General features: G+C 40.6%; 1 protein-coding gene across 4 annotated transcripts in view; it reads right to left on the bottom strand.

The window, feature by feature from the left end:
- TAF1B (TATA-box binding protein associated factor, RNA polymerase I subunit B) overlaps window positions 1-16,570 on the bottom strand; it is an 83,562-nt gene that overhangs the window by 62,628 nt on the left and 4,364 nt on the right. For all 4 annotated transcript variants that reach the window (XM_009183665.4, XM_021924565.2, XM_017947278.3 and 1 more), the window contains exons 3-6: window positions 14,140-14,227; window positions 11,963-12,060; window positions 8,879-8,974; window positions 3,074-3,227 (exon numbers count right to left, since the gene is read on the bottom strand). In XM_009183665.4, the coding sequence (XP_009181929.2) occupies window positions 3,074-3,227; window positions 8,879-8,974; window positions 11,963-12,060; window positions 14,140-14,227 (436 nt within the window). The remainder of the gene's footprint in view (window positions 1-3,073; window positions 3,228-8,878; window positions 8,975-11,962; window positions 12,061-14,139; window positions 14,228-16,570) is intronic.

Below are 16,570 nucleotides of genomic sequence, written 5' to 3'. Positions count from 1 at the left end.
GCTCATGCCTATAATCCCAGCCCTTGGGGAGGCCAAGGCGGGCGTATCACAAGGTCCGGAGATCAAGACCATCCTGACTAGCACGGTGAAACCCCGTCTCTACTAAAAATACAAAAAAAATTAGCTGGGCGTGGTGGTGGGCACCTGTAGTCCCAGCTACTCAGGAGGCTGAGATAGGAGAACGGTGTGAACCTGGGAGGCGGAGCTTGCAGTGAGCCAATATCACACCACTGCACTCCAGCCTGGGCAACAGAGCAAGATGCCATCTCAAAAAAACAATACAAAACAAAAAAAACCAGAGAGATCCTGAGTCAGCCAGGCCACAGGTCTAGAGACATCACTCTAGATCAGAGCAGATCAGAGGCTCCAGGCAGACTTCTTCCAGAAGATGAAATTGATAGAATACGTAAGGTATTAAGAGATTATAAGAACTGGGAGGAAGTGTGGAGATACATTAGTAATAAATTATAGATTAGTGATAAACAGAAAACTAAGTAAATAACAATGATCAACTCTAAGAAAACCACAGGATATACAGAAAAAGTAATCATAGTAAGCTATATGGCTCAGTCTAAATAATGTTTATACATTTATAATAATTTAAGCAGTAAATACTGATCTAGTAAAAAATTACAGTAATTATATTGGGAAGAGAGAGAATGAGAAATGTACACTCATGTACTGGTGACTATGTGAAGACAAGGGACAGTGAGGAATGTGTGAAAGAGCTAAAATGGAATCCAATAGCTAATGTCCCAAACCAGAAATCAAGATGTAATACTAGAAGCATGTGATACAGAAATATGGAAGTTACAAAAGAGTTGAAAATGAATGCCTCTTGGGAATAGGACATTAGCTGAAGGTAGACTACAAATTTTATTATTTTTTTTAAGACAGGGTCTTGCTCTGTTGGCCAGGCTAGAGTGCAGTGGCATGATCATGGCGCACTGCAGCCTCGACCTCCTGGCTCAAGCACTCCTGCAACCTCAGCTACCTGAGTAGCTGGGACCATAGGCGTGCACCACCATGCCTAGCTAATTTTTTTATTTTTTGAGGGATGGAGGTCTCACTATGTTGCCCAGGCTGGTCTTGAACTCCTGGGTTCAACTGATCCTTCCTCTTTGGTCTCCCAAAATGCTGGGATTACAATAGGTGTAGTCCATGGCCATGACTAGTGGACTAAAACTTTAACCAATTTTTTATTTTTGCAATTTTTTATAACAAGATTTACAGAATGATTTGTAGAATTTTGATTTAAAAATTTAAAGAATGAAGAAATAATTCAAATTTTTACAAAAATCAAATAAACTCCCTATACATACATGAAGAAAAACTTTCTGGAATGATCTACAATAGCAGTAGCGGTAATTTCTGGCGGGTACAATAACTGGTGATTTTATTTTCTTTGTGACTATCTGCATTTTACAGTTTTATATTGAGTTTCATTAATAATTACTTTTTTTTTTTTTTGAGATGGAGTCTTGCTCTGTTGCCTACACTGGAGTGCAGTGGTGTAATCTTGGCTCACTAAAACCTCTGCCTCCTGGTTCAAGCAATTCTGCCTCAGCCTCCCAAGAAGCTGGGACTACAGATGCGTACCACCATGCCTAGTTAATTTTTGTATTTTTAGTAGAGATGGGGTTTCACCATGTTGGCCAGGCTGGTCTTGAACTCCTGACCTCAAGTGATCTGCTCACCTCAGCCTCCCACAGTCCTGGGATTATAGGTGTGAGCCATCGCGCCCGGTCAATGATTACTTTTAAAGTAAAAACTAAAAGAAAGCTCTAGGGATCATCATTTACAAAAAAAACAAGCAGGCCAGGCGTGGTGGCTCACGCCTATAATCCTAGTACTTTGGGAGGCCAAGGCGGGCCGATCACGAGGTCAGGAGTTCGAGACCAACCTGACCAACATGGTGAAACCCCCGTCTCTACTAAAAATACAAAAATTAGCCAGGTGTTGTGGCGCACACTTGTAATCCCAGCTACTCAGGAGGCTGAGGCAGGAGAATTGCGTGAAACTGGGAGGCGGAGGTTGCAGTGAGTCAAAATTGCACCACTGCACTCCAGCCTGGGTGACAGAACCAGACTCTGTCTCCAGAAACCAAAAACAAAACCAGAAACAAATAAGCAAACAAAACCGTTAAACATAGGTAAACAAAACAATCATGATGCTTTAAAGGGAGATAATATCTTTTTAAAAAAAGGTTCGATGGTTTTACAGTCACGGTCTTCTGGGACTATTTGAGCTCAGGCCTCTCTGAAAAGGTGAAGAAAACTCTAGAAATTCCTTGTTGCCCAATTAGTCGATGATCCTAACACTTTACACAAAAAGTAACTTATTTGATATCCATGTCACTGTGCAGTCCAGCAAGAGATGTGGATAAACTGATAAAGGAATTCTTAATCTTTGGAGGGCAAGGAATGTTTGTTGAAAATTTTATATAACTACACTTAACCCAGATAGCAATAAACAATTCCTAATACCAGAGGGTTTGGAAAGCCTGGTCTGTTTTCCATCATCTAATAAAAAAAAAAAATGTAGTGAAGGAACAACTAAAATGAATGAATTCTTTAGGAAGAAGGCCTAATATTTTAATCTTAAATATATTCCTTATTTATTTCAAGGTATGGGATTACATCAGAAAGTAAAACATATATGTAGCAAGGTAAATTTTACTCAGCTTGCTTTAGTCTATGCTTAGAAATTCGACATATCATCTTTGTCTATTTTACTATACGGATACATGATAAAATTCTTCTGCTACAACTTTTCTCTGAAAACTCTGAGCCCACACATATATGATCTTTTTGAAGTAGCCTCTTTCTTTCTGGATCCACTTGAACTTTATGTCCCTTTAAAGTCACACACAAAAAACTCACATGGAGACAATGTGTCTTTTAAAAAACTGCACTAAGATTTCACTTAGTTTGTCTTAGCCACATGATTCAGCAAGTCATTCTTCCTTGCTAGACCAAGTTCCCTTTCCTTGGATTATCAGAAGATCAGACTAAATTATTTTTAAGGAGCATACCAGTTTTAAAATTCTAAATGGTTTGGTTCTCATTTTTACCTGATTGTGATGCTCTGCTGATGGGGAAAGGTTTTCGAGTGTGGATGTCAGACTGAGACTCCGCTCCACTTTCAAGAAAAGGAGGACAGCTGACATCGCTTAGCAGCTCAGGCTCACTAGCCCAGTCTGAATGACTTAGATTATCTTCTAATACCTGTTTGCAAAATAATATAAATAAAATCATTGCATAACAGTTTTAAACAGTTAATTTCTGTGAACTTAAACAACTCCAGACTATCACAAACACCCTAAAAGAAACCACTCCTAGAGAAGTGCAACTGTCTGCCAAGTCCCTTTACTTCTGAAACATGTTCCTGACAGCTCCCAGCAATGCTTCTTGGAGAAGAGTCACAGACAAGGATGGGCAAGGAAACCGGCTGCCAGCCCTGCCATCAGGTCTCCTTCTTCCATGAACATCTCTCTTACAGCGCTAGTATCTTCACCACTGAAAACATTGCACATCAATGACTCCACACACGCTGGCTGGCTCCTTTTTACCAAACCTACCTGGGGAATTTTTGCTTGGTATCTTTGTTAACTCTGGTTCTCCTGCCTGAACTATCATCCCTTTTCCTCCCTCTAACTCATTACTTACTCATCATGCCATCTTTCCAACCCACTCTTCAGTGATTTCTCCTTTCCTTGAACTTCTATAGCACATATGATTTGTAACATGTAATCAACAAGGATATACTATCTTATACTACTGTTTAACTGTTCACACATGTACTGTTGAAATGAGTGTCCCTAAAAAGGTCAGCTGGCTGGCTACCTAAATACCTCATCAGCTGACATTACCTAGGCAAACCGATCACAGTCAAAAAGCCATAATTTTCAACCCTGCAGGCCAATAAACTTGATCTTATTACAGGAAGATAAGACTCCTGGTAAAGAGGCTCACAAGACAATGAAGCAAAAAAAAAAAAAAAAAAAAAAAAAAAAAAAAAAAAAAAAAAAAAAAACCACTCAGAATGAAATAATGAAATAAGATGCTTGTGTCCTCTGGCAAGCATATCCCCTCCCCACAGGGAAGCCCCATGAGAAGGAGGCTACACCAGAGAGCTGGCTGATGAGCATGAACACACTGAGAAAACTTCCACAGGTTCCCACAGGTAACCACTGCCAGCAACTCTACCACATACTCTGCCTCCGCCTGATTCTTCTGGATGATTCAAACTCCTGTCTAAAGCCAGTTTCTCTATTTGCACACATGATCCCACCTCTCTGTATATTCAAAGATATCTGTTCAAAGATTCACATCAACTCTTTCTCTCCATCGCAAATTTTTCTTCTCTCCTGCATCATTCCTATCACTACACAAATATGCTACCATTTATCCCACTTTTTAAAAGCTCTCCCTTGACCCTAGCAACCATGGAATTTCTTTGTACTTGTTGCAGCAAAATGCCTTGAAAAAGTCCAGATTTGTTGTCTCCAATTTCTCTCCTCTCAGTCTACCTTATATTCCATTCCAATTAAGGTTTTGATCCCACTGCTCCACTAACCACTTTGCAGCCCTCTTCCTTCTTGACCTAGTGACAGCATTTATCACAGCTGGATCACTGTGCTCTTCTTGAAACACTTTGTTCCCTTGGTCTCCAGAGTGCTCATTCTCTCAGCTGTCCTCTTACTTCACATTGTTCCTAAGAATTTTTTTGCCAGTTCCTTTTTTATCCCAAACATCTTAACCCTAGAATGACCTAGAGCTAAGTTACTGGTCCTCTCTCTGTCTTCACACCTTGGTGATGTCATCTGGTCTTATGGTTTTAAATACTAGCTACTATCTTCAAATCGTAAAATGTACCCCCCATACCACATTTTAACATCCTAGAAATTGAGATTTATCTTACAATCACTGGCATGTCACAATTGAATTTGCAGCACTCTTTTCTTTCTTAGCAGTACTTAAAATAATGGTGTATCTTACAAACAATGGCATGTTAAGATTTCATGATTATAATAAAAACTAACAGCTTCAAAATTTATGTCTCCAGCCCAGACCTCTCTCCCGAACTGCAGACTTTTATATCTAACTGCATACTTGAAATTTCCTCTTGGATGCTGCTATGGTTTGGCTCTGTGTCCCCACCCAAATCTCTTGAATTGTAATCCCCACGTCTGGAGGGAGGGACCTAGAGGGAAGTGACTGGATCATGGGGGAAGTTTCCCCCAGGCTGTTCTTGTGATAGTGAGGGAGTTCTCATGAGATCTGATCATTTTAAAAGTGGCAGTTTCCCCTGCACGCTCTCTCTCCCCTGCTGGAAGACAAGCCTTGCTTCACCTTTGCTTTCCACCATGATTTAAAAAGTTTCCTGAGGCCCCTGCCATGCAGAACTCTGAGGCCATTAAACCTCTTTTGTTTATAAATTACCCAGTCTCAGGTAGTATCTTTATAGGAGTGTGGAAACAGACTAATACAGGAAATTGGTACCAGGAGTGGAATACCACCATAAAGATACTTGAAAATGTGGAAGCAACTTTGGAACTGGGTAACAAGCAGGGGTTGGAACAGTTTGGAGGGCTCAGAAGAAGACAGGAAGATCAAAGAAGGTTTGAAACTTCCTAGAAACTTGTTGAATGATTGTGATCAAAATGCTGTTAGTGGCCAGGTGTGATGGCTCACGCCTGTAATCTCAGCACTTTGAGAGGTGGAGGTGGGCCTGACCTGAGGTCAGGAGTTCAAGACCAGCCTGACCAACATGGTGAAACCCCATCTCTACTAAAAATACAAAAAAGTAGCTGGACATGGTGGCATGCGTCTGCAGTCCCAGCTACTCAGGAGGCTAAGCCACAAAAATCACTTGAACCCAGGAGGCGGAGGTTGCAGTGAGCCAAGGTGGTGCCACTGCACTCCAGCCTGGGCAACAAAGCAACACTCCATCTCAAAAAAAAAAAAAAAAAAAAAATGCTGATAGTGATATGGACAATGAAGTCCAGGCTGAGGTGGTTTCAGATGGAGATGAGGAACTTATTGGGAACTGGAGTAAAGGTTACTCTTGCTACGCTTTAGCAAAGAGACTGGTGGCATTTTGCCCCTGCCCTAGAGATCTGTAGAACTTTGAAGCTGAGAAAGATGATTCAGGGTATCTGGCGGAAGAAATTTCTGAGCAGCAAAGCATTCAAGAGGTGACCTGGCTGATTCTGAAAGCATTCAGTCATGTGCATTCACAAAGAGATTATCTGAAACTGGAACTTTTATTTAAAAGGGAAGCAGAGCATAAAAGTTTGGAATATTTGCAGCCAGACCACAAGGTAGAAAAGAAAAACCCATTTTCTGGGGAGAAAATTCAAGCCGGCTATAGAAATTTGCATAAGGAATGAGGAGTGAATGTTAACACTCAAGACAATGGGGAAAATGTCTCCAGGACATGTCAGAGATCTTTGAGACAGCCCCTCCCATCACAGGCCCACAGGCCTAGGAGGGAAAAATGGTTTTGCAGGCCAGGTCCAGGGCGCAGCTACTTTGTGTAGCCTCAGGATATGGGACCCTGCATCCCAGCCACTCCAGCTCCAGCCATGGCTAAAAGGCACCAAAGTATAGCTCAGGCCATGGCTTCAGAGGGCGCAAGCCTCAGGCTTTGGCAGCTTCCATGTGGTGATGGGCCTGTGGGTGCATAGAAGACAAGAGCTGAGGTTTGGGAACCTCTGCCTAGATTACAGAGGATGAAGGGAAATGCCTGGATGTCCAGGCAGAAGACTGCTGCAGGGGCAGAGCCCTTATGGGGAACCTCTTCTAGGGAAATGTGGGATTGGAGCCCCAACACAGAGTCCCCACTGGGGCTCTGCCTAGTGGAGCTGTGAGAAGAGGGCCACCGTCTTGCAGACCCCAGAATGGTAGATCCACTGACATCTTGCACCATGCGCTTGGAAAGCCACAGACAGTCAACTCTAGTCCATGAAACTCTGGACCATGTGGCTCCTGCAGAGCCAAAGGAGCAGAGCTGCCCAAGACCTTGTGAGACCACTCCTTGCATCAGCACGCCTGGATGTGAGACATGGAGTCAAAGTTTATTTTGGAGCTTTAAGGTTTAGTGAATGCCCTGCTGGGTTTCAGACTTGTGTGGGGCCTGTGGTCCCTTTGTTTTGGCCAATTTATTCCATGGGGATTGGGAACATTTACCCAATGCCTGTAACCTCATTTCATCTTGGAAGTAACTAACTTGTTTTTGATTTTATAGGCTTATAGGTGGAAAGGACTTGCCTTGTCTCAGATGAGACTTTGGACTTGAACTTTTGAGTTAATGAGTTAATATGCTGGAACGAGTTAAGACTTTGGTAGACTGTTGGGAAGGCAAGATTGATTTTGCAATGTGAGAAGGACATGAGATTTGGCAGGGGCCAGGGATGGAATGATATGGTTTGGCTCTGTCCCCAACCAAATTTCTCATCTCAAATTGTAATCTCCACATGTTGTGAGAGGGACCTGGTGAGAGGTGACTGGATCACGGGGGTGGTTTCCCCCATGCTGTTCTCATGATAGTGAGGGAGTTCTCATGCAATCTAATGGTTTTAAAAGTGGCAGTTTCCCTCTGCATGCGCTTTCTCACACACACGCATTCTCTCTCTGTCTCTCTCCCTCTCTCTCTCCTGCTGCCATGTAAGACATGCCTTACTTCCCCTATCCTTGGGCCATGATTACATGTTTTCTAGGGCCTCCCCAACCATGTGGAACTGTGAGTCAATTAAACTTCTTTTGTTTAGAAATTGCCCCGTCTCAGGTAGTATTTTTATAGCAGTGTGAAAATGGACTAACACAGATGCTAACAGCTGTCTCAAACTTAACACGGAACCCTTGATCTTCCTGGCCCACTTACCCTTCAGTTGATGGCAACTCCTTCCTTCCAGCTGCTCAGGTCAAAAACCTTAGAGTCATCATTGACTCCTATTCCTCTCTTTCTCCCACACCCCACATCCAATCCATCAGGAAATTCTGTTGGCTCTATCTTCAGACTTTATATAGAATCCTATCACTTAACACCTCCAGTTCTACCTCCTGGTCCCAGCCACCATCACTTCTCATCTACACCAGTGCTTCTCAAACTTCAGTGTACTGTGTATAGGAAGCACCCAGGGACTTCTTAAAATGCATACCTGCATTCAACTGGTCTTGGTAAGACCTGAAATTCTGCATTTCTTACTCTAGATATCCCATGGTTTACTCTCTCACTTTCTTCATCACTTCAGCTCCCTCATCAGCAAGGGCCCCCATGACCACCTTTTATTAAATAGCACCCTTCCCCACTGTCCCCCTCTCTATATTTGCTTGTTAATTTGCTTCTTCTGCACATTTTCAGTAATTTACCTCACGAAAGATAATACAGCTCAAAAGTAGGGACCAGGATTCAGAAGCAGGCCTCTTACTGTTCTCAAAACAGTTATATCCAAAGCACTAAGGAAATATTTAATGGATATACTATGCTGAGAAAACTATGCTTCTAATTAAAAGTAATTGTTCCCATTTCCTTTCAAAATTGAAGTAGAAATTATCTTACCAATTCACGTATCAGCTTAATATTTTACTTATTGCTTACTTATTCACTAAGATTTTAGCGAGATGCTAATATTGCTTTACACAAGAAATTACTCAACTCTAGCAAAACCTTTTTTAAAAAAAAATCTTAAGTTAACCCCAAAATATTTATATGTCAGTGACCCTGTCCTTCTGGACTGTAACAGAAGCCTCTTAACTGAAAATCCTCTGACAAGCATCATCATCTCAGATACTCAAACTGGTCAGGAACCCATCTTCATCTCTACATCTCAACAGACATGTTTTTTAATCCAACTTTCAGACTTGTGACTTACTGTAGGTTTCCTTCCAGTGGTATAAACTGGGTCCTTACAATATGCCTGCTTGCTCTTCTGAAGGTAGCGCTTCCAAAAATTATGTAAAACGTCATTCTAAGGAGGAAGGGAAATGAGTGGGGGGTGATTCAGGTTATGACGACAAATGTACAGGCACATCTATACCACAGCTCTCTTGTATTTTACATATTACATATAAATTTCCAGTAAATGTTTTACGTGGTATTCACAATTTGAGAACAAAATCTTTGGTGTCTGTATGTAGCATCTATCAGAACATGAGTTCCACAAAATGCACATTGGGGATTAATATGTTGAACCAGTGGTTCTCAAGCTTAAGTGTGCATCAGAATCACCTGGAGGGCTGGTTAAGTCTTCCATCTACACGTATTCTTACCTGCTTTTCCTTAAAAAGAATTATAATATCATCATAGTATCAGGTACATGAGAAATGTTGAAAAAATCCTTCTTAATTTTAGATTTTAGAGAAAGACATTAAAATAACCTAGTTGAGTCCTTTTCTTTTGCATATTAGTAAATTAAGGATCAGAGTAGGAAAGCAACTGATACATGACTACACTTTTAGTTAGGGGCAAAGTTGTTACCAGGTTTACTAACCAGTCCCAAGTGAAAGTAAAACTAAACAAAAAACTTTTCCGGCCGGGCAGTGGCTCACTACTGTAATCCCCAGACTTTGGGAGGCTGAGGCAGGAGAAACTGCTTGAGCCCAGGAGTTCAAAACCAGCCTGGGCAACATGGTGAGACCTCATCGCTACAAAAAATCAAAAAGTTAGCCAGGTATGGTGACACACACCTGTAGTCCCAGCTACTTGAGAGGCTGAGGTGGGAGGATCGCTTGAGTCTGGGAGGTTGGGGCTGCAGTGACCCATGACTCCAGTCTGGGCAACAGAGCAAGACCCTGTCTCACAAAGAAAAAAAAACAAACAAAAAGACTCTTCCATTTATTCATCATCTACTAGGTACCAGGCATCCCTTAGCTCCAACACAATATCGTAAGACAGCTATTAGCTTCATTTTACCATTGAAGAAAATGAGTAACTTGTCCAAGATTACCCAGCCGGTAAGTAGAAAAACTATCAATAGGATGTGGAGTCAGTTTTGATTCTGGAGCCTGCGTACATGGCATAATGCCACTCAACTGATGAGGTCTAAACAGTTATGCTCATTGGCTAATTTCAGAAAAATTGTTTTCAGAATTAACCCCTAATGAGGTTGAGCATAAAGTTACATAGGAATAAACCCTGCTACAGCTATACAGTGTAATTATATAAAATTGTTTCTCAACATGTATACATAGAACGACTACGTGAGCAGAAACCAGATCACAAACCCCCACTATCAGCTATCATACCTAATGCAAACACTATTATGGGTAAGCCTCTGTTGCTTCATGCTTCTGAATTTTTAATACTTAACGCCTTTCAGGGTAGGCCCAGCATCCATTTAGGCCATGCATTGGAAATGTAGTTGTTCTGTTTGGGCTTGCCCCAGCCACCAGTTTGAACAGCAAAGGCTCCTCTACAAATCTTTCCTTGGTGACTGCAGCCCACGTTGATCTTTATCTGTTCTCTTTTTGCCTTTAATATCACTTATGAGGGTCAGGTGCAGTGGCTCACGCCTGTAATCCTAGCACTTTGAGAGGCCGAGGTGGGTGGATTGCCTGAGCTCAGGAGTTTGAGCCCAGCCTGTGCAACATGGTGAAACCCCATCTCTACTAAAACATAAAAAATTAGCCAGGTGTAGCAGCGTGCGCCTGTAGTCCCAACTACTCGGGAGGCTGAGACAGGAGAATTGCTTGAACACAGGAGGTGGAGGTTGCAGCGAGCCAAGATTGTGCCACTGCACTCCAGCCTAGGCAACGAGAGCAAGACTACCTCTCTTAAAAAAAAAAAAAAAAATTCACTTATGAGTATATCACCATATAAATTCATGTCTATTCATTTCACATACACCCAAATCCCTCTCCCCAACTAGGCTGGACCTCTCAACACTTGGTTTCCAATGAAGCATATGAAGCAAGGGAACAACTTGTTGCTAAATAACTCGCTTTTTTTTTTTTTGAGATAGAGTCTCGCTCTGTTGCCCAGGCTGGAGTGCAGTGGCCGGATCTCAGCTCACTACAAGCTCCGCCTCCTGGGTTTACGCCATTCTCCTGCCTCAGCCTCCCGAGTAGCTGGGACTACAGGCGCCCGCCACCTCGCCTGGCTAGTTTTTTGTATTTTTTTAGAGACGGGGTTTCACCGTGTTCGCCAGGATGGTCTCGATCTCCTGACCTCGTGATCCGCCCGTCTCGGCCTCCCAAAGTGCTGGGATTACAGGCTTGAGCCACCGCGCCCGGCCATAACTGGCTTTTTAAAGGATTCTTTAAATGGCTTTTACTAGATAAACGAATGTGAAATTCAAATAATTGCAGAAATACTACGTTGCTCCAGGAAGGCAGGAAAGTCAAAGTGTGGTCCCCGGACCAGAAGCATCGGTGTCCCATAAGAACTTGTTAGAAATGCACATTCTTGGGCCCTACTCAGACATACTAACTCAGAAATTCAGGGATTAAGGTCCAGTGATTGGTGTTTTATCAAGCCCTCCAGGTGATTCTGATGCACACTCAGGTGAACGACTGGTTGAGCATATCACTGTCCAAAATGCATTCTGTGGAACTCAAGTCCTGAAAGACGTTATGTGCATACACCAAATGACTCTGTTCTCAAATTGTGAATACCACACAGGACATTCCCTGGAAATTAAACAAGCACATTAACACATAAACGGTACTAATAAACTCCCAAAGTTATTTGAGTTTTACTTTGTTTAACCTGTTGTTTCCAAAGTATCTGAAGACTAAAACCTTTAAATTTTTCTTTTGGATGTATTGCTTATTTACATCCTGTAGAATACACTTCCAGAACTGCTAACCTACTAAAAGGTTAAAGCAAAAACATCAGAAAAATTGTTCTTCCAGTAGCTCTAGTGTTATTACTGATTTCTCCTTAGTTCCACTCTTAAGTCTTACTGTTCTTTAAACAACAATATGTAAAGCTAACATCTAGTCACAAATGTACTCACCTTTAACTCTGGGCCTATTCCAAGGTTCTTTAAGGCTTCTGCTTGTTGACAAAGAATGTTCTGGAAACCTTCACACACATACCAATCCCAGCCTTTTTCTAAATGACAAATAGCATGTTTTAGCATTTACATTTCTAATTTACAAACTTTAATGCTACTACAGTTACAATTTGTGTTTTACATATTGCGACTTGAAGTTTTCTTTTTTTTTTAAATTAACCCAGAACTTAGCAGCTTAGCAACTTGAATGTTTTTGTACCACTGAAGAGGGTTTCCATTCTTATATTCTTGTTTCCAACCTGGCAAATGTGTATACAAATGCTGAAACTAAATATTTTGTATAATTTCAGATTTCAAATGTTTTCCATTATCTGTATTTTTCTGAAAATACTAACCTAAGAGGCAGAAAAATGAATAGTCACCATGTTAAAAAAAAAAGGGAAACAAGTTTTTAAAATGTCTGTTTTCCCGAACGATGCCCGGCAGAATCCTAAATGACCAACGATGCCCAGCGGAATCCTAAATGAAAGTACTAAGTTACCGCTTCCACCGCTTTTCTGTTCCAACTCACAAGGGAACGGTGAACTTCTAGTGAATGAATGGACGAATGTCAAGATCTCGTAATACAGGAGTACAGAAAAGGGGAGTAAGAACATTCAAAGAAAATAAAATGCTCAATGGCATTCTGCTTTTCCTGACATGGTTCTAGGTTATAGGGAGAAAATGAAAGCAAGGTACTAATACTGATCTCAACCTAGGTGCCAAGTGTGTGCTGGGTATTTTAAGTGGGTTATTTTCTTGAATACTCAAAACTACCCTAAGAGACTGTGAAGAAATCTGCCACCACAATAGACAGAGCTACGTGTTTAATGACAACTACGAGCTGAAGGAAAAGTCTATGAAGACCCTTACGTTTTGCCCCTCACCGCTGGACAAATACTGTAACTCTTCCAAAAGCTTGTTATCCATACTTTTTACACAGAGCTTGAGGTCAGTTACTGACTTCAAGATCTCTTCTCCGCAGAATGCCAGACGACTTCAACTCTTCTCCCTTACCTAAATGTCACAAAGTCTCCCCACCTCTGCTGACTAACCCAATTCCTTCCCAGAAAGGGTCTCAAGTTGTAAGAGTAAAACAGAAAACCCAATAATTCTGAATGGTCCATAAGCTGAGGAAGTTTAAACTCTTCAAGCTACATGCATATATACTCCCTCTTCTTCTTGCATACTGTTCTTAGAAACTGATAAAGTTGTATTTCAAATTTTGAGTCTGTGTTCCTATTTTCCATAACAGATGGCATTTTATTCTCATTTTACAAATGAAGAAACTAAGGGTGACGAGGTTGACTATAAGACACCTAACACCTAATATAAAGCACCTGAAGTTCCTTAAGAAATGCATGTTTAAACTACACATTTTAACTATTTAAGTAGGTCAAGGCAAAATTAATCGGGTTTCACTCCAATAAAATTTAACAAAAGTTAATCAGGTTTTAGCCTAATAAAAAGTCACTACTAAAGGCTAAACAGAAACATGAGATAGCATTTAGGCATTCACTGTTATTCATCTAAGAATGTTAACGTATTTCATATATTTCATAAACACACACACACAAATAAATATACACATTTTTTTAAATGTGTGTGTATCCTTAAAGCTATCTCATGTAGAAGAGTCCCCATTATCATTACCCGGGTTTCAAACTTGGGGATTTGGTCCTTGGTACTTAGTCAAAAATAAAAACCATCAGTTAGACTTTACCTACGATCCTTCTCAATAATGGTTAATTATATGTACTCATTGGATTAATGAAAGACTTTACCTTTCAAAGCACACTCATGCTGAGGCCATTTTAAGGGAAAATAATTTTCCCAATTTTTAAAAGGATGTGTTCAAAATTCAATACGAGAAATGGATTTCTAGAAGTTGAATATTGTATTTAACTCACCTAACAATTCCACGGTTGAATTATTTCAGAAAATAAGCATTTTTTCTATAAAAGTACAGGAAATCATATTCACCACAATGAATAACAAACATAGGCCAGAAGAACGTATGCCAGTAGATAAAATCTGGCATGTTCTCTAGAATCTACTTAAAATTCCATTCCATGTCCTCACCATGAAGGTGAAGATGTGAATAAAGAATGTTAAGCACATGTGAAGAAAGAACTTACCAGAGTTGTTTTTTTTTTTAAGCCCCCGGTTGAGGGCTTTTATTTGGGCATTAGGAATAAGATCAGTGTTTATAACTTCCTGAGATCTCTGCAGGAACAGAAAAAGACCATTAAAAAGATAGTTTTACATCCCCCCAAGCATATTTCCAGGTATTTTCTGGAACGTATAATGAACCAAATTGTGAGTACCAGGACGAAGGATGGTAAAATCTTGGGAAAATTATAAACATTTAACATTCTAGTTAATGTTGATGTTGTTTTTTCATTCAAAATTTCTCAGTAACTAAAACAGTGCCTGGAATACAGCAACCATAAAGTGTTTGTAAAATGAATAAACTTTTATTTTAAATCACTTTTTAACTTTTACAAACCAAGCCAAACCAAAAGTTAAATTTACTCACTTTTTTCTCCACGCAAAATACACTTTGGTATTAAAACAGTTTATGTATTTATTGTAAGTGGTAATGCCTAAACTACAGACAGATTACTTCTGGCCTACTTTTCCATGTCTTTGAATAATACTCTAAAACTGCTTTCATTTCTGAAATTATAAAAGTACATATTACCTTTTATTTTTTTTTTTTTTTGAGACGGAGTCTCGCGCTGTGTCACCCAGGCTGGAGTGCAGTGGCGCGATCTCGGCTCACTGCAAGCTCCGCCTCCCAGGTTCACGCCATTCTCCTGCCTCAGCCTCCGAGTAGCTGGGACTACAGGCGCCGCCACCACGCCCGGCTAGTTTTTTGTATTTTTAGTAGAGACGGGGTTTCACCGTGTTAGCCAGGATGGTCTCGATCTCCTGACCTCGTGATCCACCCGCCTCGGCCTCCCAAAGTGCTGGGATTACAGGCTTGAGCCACCGCGCCCGGCCTCATATTACCTTTTATTTTTAATCAAACTTACAGAATTTTAGAATGACTAAAATGGTTGGTATAATTCATACCAGAGTCTTCAATCCTAACTGCTCTCAAGGGCAAGTATCAAAGATTCTGGCTCTCCCACAACTAAAAATAAAGTGTTGAGTCTTTTTTTTAAAATGAGGCCACACTTTATTCCATAAAGTAGAATAAATGTTCCTATTATTGAGTTTTTTTTTTTTTTTTTTTGAGAGGGAATTTCGCTCTTGTCGCCCAGGCTGGAGTGCAATGACACTATCTCAGCTCACTGCAACCTCTGCCTCCCAGGTTCAAGCAATTCTCCTGCCTCAGCCTCCCGAGTAGCTGGGATCACAGGCATGCGCCACCATGCCTGGCTAATTTTGTATTTTTAGTAGAGACGGGGTTTCTCCATGTTGGTCAGGCTGGTCTCAAACTCCCGACCTCAGGTGATCCACCCACATCGGTCTCCCAAAGTGCTGGGCTTATAGGAGTGAGCCACCGTGCCCAGCCCCCATTATTGAGTCTTAATGCCAGAAGAAAGGTGAGGATTTTTAACCAACAGAGGACAATACTGCTTTTCTAAATTTAGAGATTTGGAATGAAATTTATCTTTAACTCTCCATAAGAATAAAAGATATGTCTCTATCAACAGGAGTTCTGAAATGTAACCTCTCTAATCACAGAAACCATATTCAAAGCAATTTTGGTATACTGGGTTGGCCACACTGAGAACGTAAGACATGTCAAAATAAATACAAAAGCCATTATCTAGCAAAGACAATAAAACTTACGAAGGGTAGCCAGGAAAAAAACTTAAAATCTGTACTAGACAAAATGTGAAAGAGCAAAAAACGTGAAAAAGTAAAACATCCAAAACTAGAGCTATAATTAATTAAATTACCGAATGGCTATTACAGAATATTTACAGTCTGTAAAAAATGTCTGCAAATGTTTAGATAAAGTAGTTTTCCAAATTGTTATGGCAACAGATTGAACAGTACTCACACATCCCTTTCTCCATTTCATACACAGGAAAAAAGAGACAAATGTAGAGATTACTGGTGATTTTAGCTTTCATCTTCATAATTTCCAAATTTTCTATAGTAAACATGCATTGCTCTTATAATCATAAAAATCTATTAAACTCACACAAGTCTAGCCTACATCTTTTTAAATACCCGTGAAACTCTTGCAAAAATATCTATTGTCTAAATTGAACAGATTTATGACCTTATATATTTTTTTTCCTGGATAAAATATATCAGGATAACATTTTGGTTCCTTTATCAATTTGGAAGTCCTTTCCCAGATTGCAGAGCGTGTCTGGAACTTGAGAGTTACATGCTGAGGAAGAGGGGGCAGTAAAAGGGGCAGAAAAATAAGGCAAGTTGCACCATGACTTCCATTCTTCTAGCTGTAACTGTCTCACTCGTCATTCTCTGCCCACTGTATTTCAGCATCACCATCACCACACTGCTCAGCTCCAGGGAGCCCCAACCACATCATATTCTCACAGTCCATGTGAAGAACATGCCTGGATCACCATAAAGCCGAGA

This window comes from Papio anubis, chromosome 14 (assembly GCF_008728515.1).
Source record: "Papio anubis isolate 15944 chromosome 14, Panubis1.0, whole genome shotgun sequence".
NCBI lineage: Eukaryota > Metazoa > Chordata > Mammalia > Primates > Cercopithecidae > Papio > Papio anubis.
Note: the sequence above shows the minus strand (reverse complement) of the source record. Positions and strands in the feature narration are given on the sequence as shown.